This window comes from Ursus americanus, chromosome 14, assembly GCF_024610735.1.
Source record: "Ursus americanus isolate L20-20 chromosome 14, mUrsAme1.1.p, whole genome shotgun sequence".
Classification (NCBI taxonomy): domain Eukaryota; kingdom Metazoa; phylum Chordata; class Mammalia; order Carnivora; family Ursidae; genus Ursus; species Ursus americanus.
Window position 1 is genome coordinate 39,395,139 of NC_142140.1, and position 9,113 is coordinate 39,404,251.

The 9,113-nt window shown below is 58.1% G+C and overlaps 1 protein-coding gene across 2 annotated transcripts; it reads right to left on the reverse strand.

Annotated features, from left to right (window-relative positions):
* Positions 1-538: 538 nt before the first annotated feature.
* On the reverse strand, positions 539-5,658 carry KLHDC8B (kelch domain containing 8B). Of its 2 annotated transcripts, XM_045778728.2 has the most exons (6): positions 5,280-5,650; positions 3,827-4,335; positions 2,578-2,742; positions 2,016-2,240; positions 1,819-1,920; positions 539-1,394 (listed from the first exon to the last, which is right to left on the reverse strand). In XM_045778728.2, the coding sequence occupies exons 2-6, from the start codon at positions 4,200-4,202 to the stop codon at positions 1,198-1,200; spliced, it is 1,065 nt and encodes a 354-aa protein (XP_045634684.2). In that variant the 5' UTR covers positions 4,203-4,335; positions 5,280-5,650; the 3' UTR covers positions 539-1,197. The 2 variants fall into 2 exon arrangements, with proteins under 2 accessions (XP_045634684.2, XP_045634685.2); XM_045778729.2 differs by lacking the exon at positions 2,578-2,742 and having other exon boundaries at positions 5,280-5,658.
* Positions 5,659-9,113: the final 3,455 nt, after the last annotated feature.

Below are 9,113 nucleotides of genomic sequence, written 5' to 3' on the forward strand. Positions count from 1 at the left end.
CCCCTTGCACTCATGCGGCTGCAGGGAAAGCAGAGTCAGTGGGCCCTCCTAGTGAGCAGCAAAGTCTGGAGGAGGAGGCAAAGGCTGGCAGCTCTGATTTCTCTGGGAGGCTACTATGCCTCTAGGGATCTGGTGGGAAGCCACATAGTTCTGCCTTAGCTGGGACAGGGGGAGTCTGCCCTGGCCTAACCCCCCACTGGACCACCCCTCCCCATGGAGGTGCAGAGACTTTGAGGAGATCCTGCGTGACATGGACCTAGAGGTCATCCTGACTCTGTGGTGCTTTGCTGTGGTTTTCTGAGCTCTTCTGGCTGTCCTGTGAGTGCCCTCTAACACCCAGGACAGTGTGGGGCAGCAGTCATCCTATGTCACCAAAAGAGAAACTAAGGCTTCAGTGGGGCTAAGACACCAGAACACTTTGGGGGCAGAAGCCAGATCCAGAGGGCTACTCTGGACACTCTTCCCTGGGAGAATCAAGGCCCCTGAAGGAGGGCAAGGGGCTGCAGGGGCAACACAGGAGTCCACACCAAGGGCCATATGCCGGATTTTAGCAGCACTTTTACTTTCACATCTGAACTTCCTGGGTCCTCACAACAGCCCTGTGAGGTAGGTAGGGCAGGAAGGTTTCAGAGATCCCCATTTACAGATGAGGATGCTGAGGCACAGAGAGGTGAAATGACTTGCTCAAGATCACACAGTCAACAGTGTAAAGGGCCCAAAGCCAATATTCCTCTGGTCCTCTGGAGGTTCCTACACCCACTCCTCCACTCCCTCTGTGTCCTCTGACCTCTCTCAACTCTCCTGGGGCCACAGAGGCCTTCAAGGCAGGCTGACAGGATTTTTCAGGAACAGCCATTGGGGTGAGCCCGGTCAACTCCAGGCAGGCACTAATCCTGTGGGGCATGAGGCCAGCTCTCCCATCCTCCCACTTTCCAGTTGGACAGAGGGCCCAGTAGTTCCAGAGCAAGTGTGGAGCTAGGCATGGTCCATGAATGAATGGGGTAAAGGTGGGTATAAGCATATGTGTCCTGCACTAAAGACAAAGTCCCCTCCCCCTCTGAGACATTTGTCTCAAGTACCTGACCCTGTGCCTCCCTCATCCCACAGAGCCACAGTGAGCTGCTTCAGCAGCAAAAGGAGCCACAGACATTTGCCTCTGGCGCTGCGCTGCTCCAGATGACACATCCCATCAGGCATTCAGACCCCATCACACAGACACAGCGCCTCCACAGCTTGGCTGGGACCCTGGGCCACACCCCCAATGACAAACAGCCGGGGCCCAGCCTGCAGACTAGAACAGGAGCAGCGGGCTGTGGGCATGGCAGGCAGGGCCTCCCAGCGCCGCCGTGCAAGGCTGAAGCCCTCCACAGAGCCCAGAGGGCACGGCTGGTTGCCTGCAGGAAGGAGACAGAAGTTGTAAAGGGCACCGGCTGCAAGGGCCCCCGCTCTTTTGCTCGCTGAGCCCAGAGACGGCCCAGCAGGCATCACCCCAGGATGGGCTACCCGTGCCTTCCTACTCATTGCCCCCATTCATCATTTGTTCATTTCTTCAGATTTCTATTTGTCCGTTCATTCAGTGGTCACTTGTCCTGTTTCTGTCTCCACTGATGCCGGTACAGAGCCATCAGGTGCTGAGGGACACCCCAAGAGTGAGGCTACGCAGACTATCCCCTGTCTGCTTCACAGAGCGGGAAAGGGAAGCCCACAGAGCCCTGACCCCTGCCGTGCCTGAAGAAGGGCAGAAGGTAGTGCTCATGCTTCGGGTTCCTCCTTCCTGTCCTGGGCTCACCTCCTATCCCTAGCCCCACAGATACTCACCAAGGCCCCCAATGGCCATGATGTGGCCCCCAAGGGAGCCAACCACAAAGTCGGCCCTCTTATCCCTCATGCGCAGGCTGCGGGGCAGCTTGGTCCAGGACCCTGCAAGAAAGGGGAGGTCAGATCCAGTCCCACGACACACACGGTGCCCCTCCCTCCCATGGAAAGGAGGACAGCCCAGGCTAGCCACTGCTCACCATGTTCCAGGTCGAACATCTCCACAGTGTTGACAAAGTGTGGGCGGGAGTAGAAATTGTGGGGCCCGGGCTGCTGCAGGCCACCCAGGCTGAAGACGTTGCCTTCCGCCATGGCACAGCCAGCAAAGGCCCGGCGGCTGGGCAGGCTCGGGTGCCGGGTCCAGGTACAGGCCTCCAGATCAAAGGCCTCAAAAGCAGTCACTGGGAGCTTTCCCTGGCGGCCCCCTGCCAATGGAATTGGAGCACCTGGGAAGGAGCCTGGGAGGCCTAGCAGGCTCCTCCTCCACCGGGTTGCTAAGCCTTCACCACTGCCCACCCTAGCCCCCCCATACCCAGCTGTGTGCACACCAGAGCATGGGTCACCTGCCCTGCAGATCCTGAGGCACTAGGGTTTGGTTTTTCAGCCCAGGAGGGCCACCAAAGGTCAGAACCTCTAAGCAAGCCTGGCTCACTCAAAGCTGCTCTTGTCCTGCCATCTCAGGCTTAACCTGATCCCGGCCAACCTATGGGGATAGGTGCTTCTGCACTTCGAGCCCCTTCTCCGCCTCCCCCAGGCCCTTACCCAGGACATAGATCTTGTTCCCGTGCAGGAAGGTAGAAGCCCCGTAGCAGGGTGTGGGCATGGAGGGTAGTGAAAGCCAGCAGTCCCGCCGGGGTTCATATACCCGAACTTGGGCCTGGGGAGCCGTGTCTGGGCCCATTCCCCCCAGAGCATACACCATACCATCTGCATAGAAAAGAGCAATTCAGAGTTCACCTCAGCCTGGCCAGGGCACCCTACCCTGACAGCTGCCCTGGTCGGGCCTGGGGGTGCCTGGGGACCCACATGTTTGTAGTACCCCTTCCAAGCAGCAGAGAAACCCTCCTTCCTTTCCAGAGTGGGGGTTGGGAGAGCTAGGATTCCTGCTCTGGCCAGGGCCCCTCCAAGGGAAGAGCAGGAGGCAGATGATCTAATTATAATCCATCTCTGTCTCCCTGGAGATGCTATGGCAACCAAGTCTGGCATCTAAGCAGGACCGGTGGTCAGACCTGGAGGCCACAAGGTGGGGGCTCCCCTAGGGGAAGGAGGGTAGAGGATGGTTTAAGCTAGGGAGGGGCATATGGGGATCTGCTAAGCATAGAACTCAGACTGGGGAGGGATCTCCGGGGATCAGCTGGGGGCTAGGAGAGGGGCTTATGCCTGTAGGGTGGAGGTGCTGGCCGCAAGCCTTCTGCCCAGAAGCCCTGCCAGGACCTTTGTATCCCACCCTTTCATTACAGGAGGTTCTGGTCCTGTTACACCCTCCGGGTCAGCTGGGGGCATGTCTGGAGGCCTTGGGGAGATGGGTCAGTCAGCTGAGGGCTTCCATGGCAACTATCCCCAGGCCAGCTTGGCCTTCCCATCTCAGGCTCCCTGGTAAATGTGTATATGGGAGGAAGAGGGGGGAGGGAATCTAAGCACTCACTGGGCTCTGAGCCAAAGCCCTGCTCCCCTCCCCCTTCCCTAGACTATTTATAACCTTGAGAGTCATTGGGCTACCCCTCCTTGTCTCTTAGAGAAGAGGAATGGGCAGGGAGGTGGATGGGGCCTCCCATCATGCTGGGGGCCAGCCTGGGCTCTGCCCCCCACTTCACAGTGGGAAAGGGCGGTTAAGGCTACTGCTAGCTCAGCTCAGACCCAGGGAGGAGAGGGTCTTTATGAGAGTCAAAGCTGTGTCCAGGGCACTCAGACAATGTTTACAGCTCTTGTCCAATCTCTGAGGGTAAGGGACCAAGTCAGAAAAGAATAGAGGGTGTTGGGGCACCCGAGGGACTCCCTTAAGGCCACTCACCTCTCTCCACAGTTGCAACCCCCATGGCTGCCTGAGGGAGGGTGGCCCGACGCTCCCAGCGGCCCTCATCAGCCAGGAAGGCCTCCACGGCAGCTACAGGGCTCTGGCCCTCATCCACACCGCCCACCACTAGCACCTGCTTGCCCAGCACCACAGCAGCCGCACCGGCCCGGGCAGTGGGCAGGGGTGCCAGTGCGAGCCATGTATGCGAGGCCATGTCCAGTGTCTCGGCAGTGTCCAGGGGCAGTCCAGCCCGGCCACAGCCCCCCAACACTAGCAGGTGCCCATCCTGGTATGCCACTGTGCCATACACCCGGCAGGTGGGCATGGGTGGGAACACCTGCCAAGCAAAGGCTCGGCCACCTCCTGTAGCCATGGTGTTCACCTCCAGTGGCAGGCCATACTATCTGCTCAGGCTGCCGGCCTCACTGAGGGGCATCATGGGGCCTTATCTTGACTCTATCAGGGCCACAGGGAGTGTCTGACCAGTTCAGGGACCTTGCCTTCACCTGGAAGAGAGAGGGAAAACAAAGGGTCAGGGCCACTGACCAGTCCCTGAGGATACAGTTGAGCAGTCTGTAGCTGAGGGCAGGACTGGCCCAAAATCACTGGTGGGAAAGGCACAGGGAGGACCTACCCCTCCTGGCTAGCACGCCACTATAGAGGCCCTCCTGGGTGGGAAAGAGGGCAGATTCCCAGGCAACTTCCCCCCTTCCTATGGGGCATGAGGGATTCTCCCTCCACCCCTGCCCTCACCTAAGAACACCCAACATCCCCCCGCTTCACATCTAGGTCAAGGTGGGAGGTAAGTTGACTAGGATAGGACACTCCACCCTGGCCCCCTTCCCTTTCTCTTGACAATCCTCGTTCTGGTGCTCTGCATGAAGGGAGTTCTACTGTACCCTCCCCTTATTGCTTTCCAGTGTGCCCTGGACAGCCAGGGAGCGGACTCCAGGGTATACTTACAACCCTTTTGGGGGCCATTCCATAGAGATCATCCATTCCCATCAGCAAAAGGCCAAGATCAGGGCGTTTGGGACTGGGAGGGGAGGAGCTGGACGCCAGGGTTTCACATTCCCCCTTCAGGTCTACTCTTAGGGGTTTGCCCATGCCAGGTTCCCAGAGGCCAGTCTCCTTGGTGTCCAGAAGTAGGGAGGGGGATGATTTGGGGATCCCATGAGCATTAGGACTCTAGACTCCCATAGTCCAGGGCGTTTCCAGTAGGAATGAGCAGCTGGACTTCCGAGTCCCCTCACAGCAGATCCCCAAGTTCCTCAGCCTCTCCTTTCCCGCGGGGGCCACGCTCCTGGGACCCTTGGCATGATGGCCTCCTGGCCCCAAACTTCCAGCTCGCGGGAGGCGGGGGAGTGGGGGGCGGGTCCAGGCGAGCACGCTTGGGGCTCTGCGCCCCGCGCCCCAAACTTCCCCTGAGCGCGGCTCCTGCGGGACTCACCGGCCGGGGCTCCGGCGCCGCCGGGGCGCGGGGTCCGCCGTTCCGGCTCCGTGCCGGCTCTGGCTGGGGCTGAGGCCAGGCTCCGGCGGGGCTCCGGCGGGGCTCCGGCTTGGCTCGGCGCGGGGCGGGGCTGGACCAGGTCCGCCCCTCGTCCCCCCCTCCCGACTCGGGAAAATCTCCCCCCCGCCTTAACCCTGCACCTGCCGTGGCCAGAGCAGGGCGCGTCGACCCATAGTCACACGCAAATCGGTAAACAGACGGATGGACATGTGGACGCTGGGCCTGCCCAGCATTTAGGGTCCGACCTCGGGCGGGGTGGGGGAGAACTGAGGCAGCAGTGAGAAGCACAGCACGTGTATGGTGGGGGACCGCTCTGAACGCGACCCAGCCTCGGAGCACCCGCGGGGTGGGAGGAGGTGGGGGGGCGGGGGGCGGGCCAGCAGAACCAGCAGGCTTGAGGGGCCGGCGCCCGCCCACCGGCATTGAGCTCGTAGGAGCCTGAAGACGGGCTTCGCGGCGGCGCCCCCTGGAGGCCACTTGGGGAGTGGCCTGGGCCTCTGGTAGGGGCGGCGGCTGGGTCGCACTTCCCAGGCACACAGCGAGGCGCTTACGGTGGACACTGAGACTAGCAGGGGATGGAGGAGCAGGCAGTGCCGGCCTCAGGGCCTGACGGGCCCTTCCAGGCCTGGGTGGGGGAAGTTCTTGCTGGGAGGGTAGCTCTGAGTGAGGATTGAGCTTCAAGAGTCAGAGGCCAGGGGACCTCCCAGGCAGGTCACTGCAGGGCCTGAGGCGGCTATGATGGGACCCAAGACATTTTGTGACTGTTCATATCCAGGGGCTGGGCCTGCCTGTAGCCAACTCTGGGATCAGGTGAGAGCAAGTTGGTGTGACAGAGGCCTATCTATTTCGGAGCCAGGCCCTGGCACAGCCTGTCTTCTGGGCATTCAGAGTACTGGCTAAGTCTGTGAGCTACAGGACCATTTGTGCAGGTTGGTGGTCACCTAGAAGAACTCCTTGAGGTTGTCTGTGCTTGCTACTATCTTGTCCCTCTTTTATGGACTGTGTGTGTCTCACTTTCCCCAGAAGCACATCTGGAGACAAAGATATCAGTACATACAGTTCATGTGGGAGGTGAGGCCAGGAAGCACCAGCAGATGAGTGGCAAAAAGAGAAAACAGTCAATAAAGGCCGTGTCATCAAGCAAGTTACCACTGTGGGCAACTGGGACCAAAGCTTGCTGCGTTCCCTCCCAGTGCAAAGGTTGCTTGAGGAATTCATTCTCAAATCTCCATCAGTCGTGGGCAGAGAGCTGCTTGGGGGCACTAACTCCTTGGTTTGCCTAATTTCCGAAGCCAACCCTGAATGTGGGCAGAGCCTTCTTCATGTCCAGAGAGAGCCTCCAGCCCCTTTTACAGGCTGGCAATTGGAGTTGGAAGGCTTCCATGGAAATGGTGGTACCGAGGCCAGTTACAGAACCTAGACAGAAGGCTTCCATCCTCTCCACTCTGCTCCCGACTTGTTCTTCACTTAGGGCACTGGTACCTTTCCTCCACAGGGTGTTCCCACTGCTCTGCAAAACCCCTCACATTTCCCACTCTTCCCTTTCCAGGCCCTTTCCCTTCTCCAGCAATTAAGCACTTAAAATCCTCCTACCTTGAGATACCTCCCAGTACCCTCAGTCCCTCCAGTCTCCCTTTCCTCCCCTCTAGTCACCTTGATATCTGCTACCCTGTGTCCACTGCTCCCCCTAAATTGCTCTTGCCGAAGTCACTATGAAACACCATACAGGTAATACTACGGGTCCCTATGGTCTTTGTCACAGCTGAAATCTTGCTGACATCTTCAAAGTTTCATTTCTTGTGACCTTGGCACCTCTGCTCCAACTTGTCCTGCTTCTCAGAGTCTTTTGAAGACCCTGCTTCCTCTTCTCCCCAGGAAGTAGTTCCTCAAGATCCAGCCCTGGCTTTTCTCCTTGGCACACAGACTCCCTCCCAGGCCCACTGGCCTCATGCACAACTAGATCTCTACCATATCTCTCTGGTCAGGTGGAAATGAACCTAGGGCCCATCACTCAGGCCGTAAAAGATGCCAAATGGAGAGAAAGGGCTGGATCCTGGGATGACCCTGGGGTCTCTACCAACCTCATCCTTTCTAATCCCAGTTACACTTACAGGGTCAGCATCCACGAAAATCCAGGTTAAGTCACACTTTGGTCTGATGAATGCTCCCAGAGTTCCAACTGGCACATACTGACCACCAAGAGGCCGAAGAAGGCTCAGCTTCCCCTCAGGATACTAGGTACTCATGACTCTGACCCCTAACCCCTACTATCCTCCCAGTTCTAATGTCTGCAAGCCTGGGGATGGACCTGCCCTACCTGGTCCTCCATTTTGCACTGAACTCTGGGCTGGACATCACCAGAGAGGGATTCCCTTTCCAGGACACACCTAAATCCATGCCATCCCTGGAGGCTGGGCCCTGCCTCTTCATGGGACTGGCTTCTGTTTACACAGCACTGGCACTACCTAAACATGGAGGGGCCAATGCTGCTGGCTTTGGAGAAGCTGTGGAAGACAACTGGCACAGAAGGTAAGGCTAGATTGGTCCTGAGCTAATCCTCAACCATGGATGGGGCAGAGACAGGGCTCACCTACAGCTGGGGACTGGGCATACAAGGTGGGACTTCCTGACTGCTCCAAGAGACCCTGGCCCTTGGAACTCCACACTTCCCTTCTTTCTGACAGGATGGGGGGCTAGAAGCACTGACCCCAAAGGAGCAGGAGAGTTTGCATTTACTGTTGGGACACCTTGGTTATGCTTGAAGGCACTGAAGACCTCACTGTCAGTGCTGAGGCCCTGGGAAATTCAGAGTTGCCAGAGGAGGCCTAGGGTGGGTTGGGCATTACTCTTTAGGGGTACCCAGACCTTTCCATATTGACAGAAAATGTAGAGCAAGCCTGAGGATCCTGGGGTCATACGGGGAGAGAGAAAAGCTATTAGTCCCTAAATGAAGCATCCACCCACACTCTTGTGACTGCCCATAGGCTTTCACCCACCCCCAGCTATCAAATATGGCACCATTGTACATGTCACGGTCCGAGTATTGTGGCAATATTTCTGCCTCCTAGTTCAGGCTCTGACTGAAGTGCAAATGACCCCACTATCTCATCCATAAAACCAGAGCTTCCATGCTGGCTCCGAACCTGGACTTGGGGGGGCCTCTAAGAGGGGCCTTTGGTCAGAGTCTGACCTCTTAGACTTCAAGGGTTAATTTCAACCGGTGTCCTCTCATCTGGTGCTGCTTGGGCAGTGGGCCCTGTAACCACCAGCCCTCTGCTGACCCCAGGGTTCAGGTAGCAAGACTGAGGTCCCAGTCTCCTGGGCAAAAGGACAAGGATTCTGGGCCGAGTTAAGACTGGAGGCAGGACTTCCTGCCATTGATGGGGCTGAGGCTGGGCAAAGGTTCTCCCACTACACCCATGCACATGTTCCTGGGCAAGTACACAGTATGCTAGGACTCTCATATTGGACATGCCCAGCTTTGGGGTTGTTTGCAACATATGCGTGCCCACCAGCCTTTCATGCCACATGTGGTCCTCATTCTTGGGAAGAGAGGAGGGCCTGCTGCCCTTGAGAAGATAACCCTGCAGCACTCCCAGGCAGGCAAGGGGCATTCCTCTTTCCTTCTGGTCAGGAGCTCGGGACAGAGGCAGGCCTTGTCCGTGGCTGTGGGAGGACCAGAGCCTGGAGGATGGCTTGGAGCTTGCAGGGAATCCCTCCCAGATGTTGCTGCACCACCAGGCCCCTCAGAGGGGGTGTCAGTTAGGCACTAAT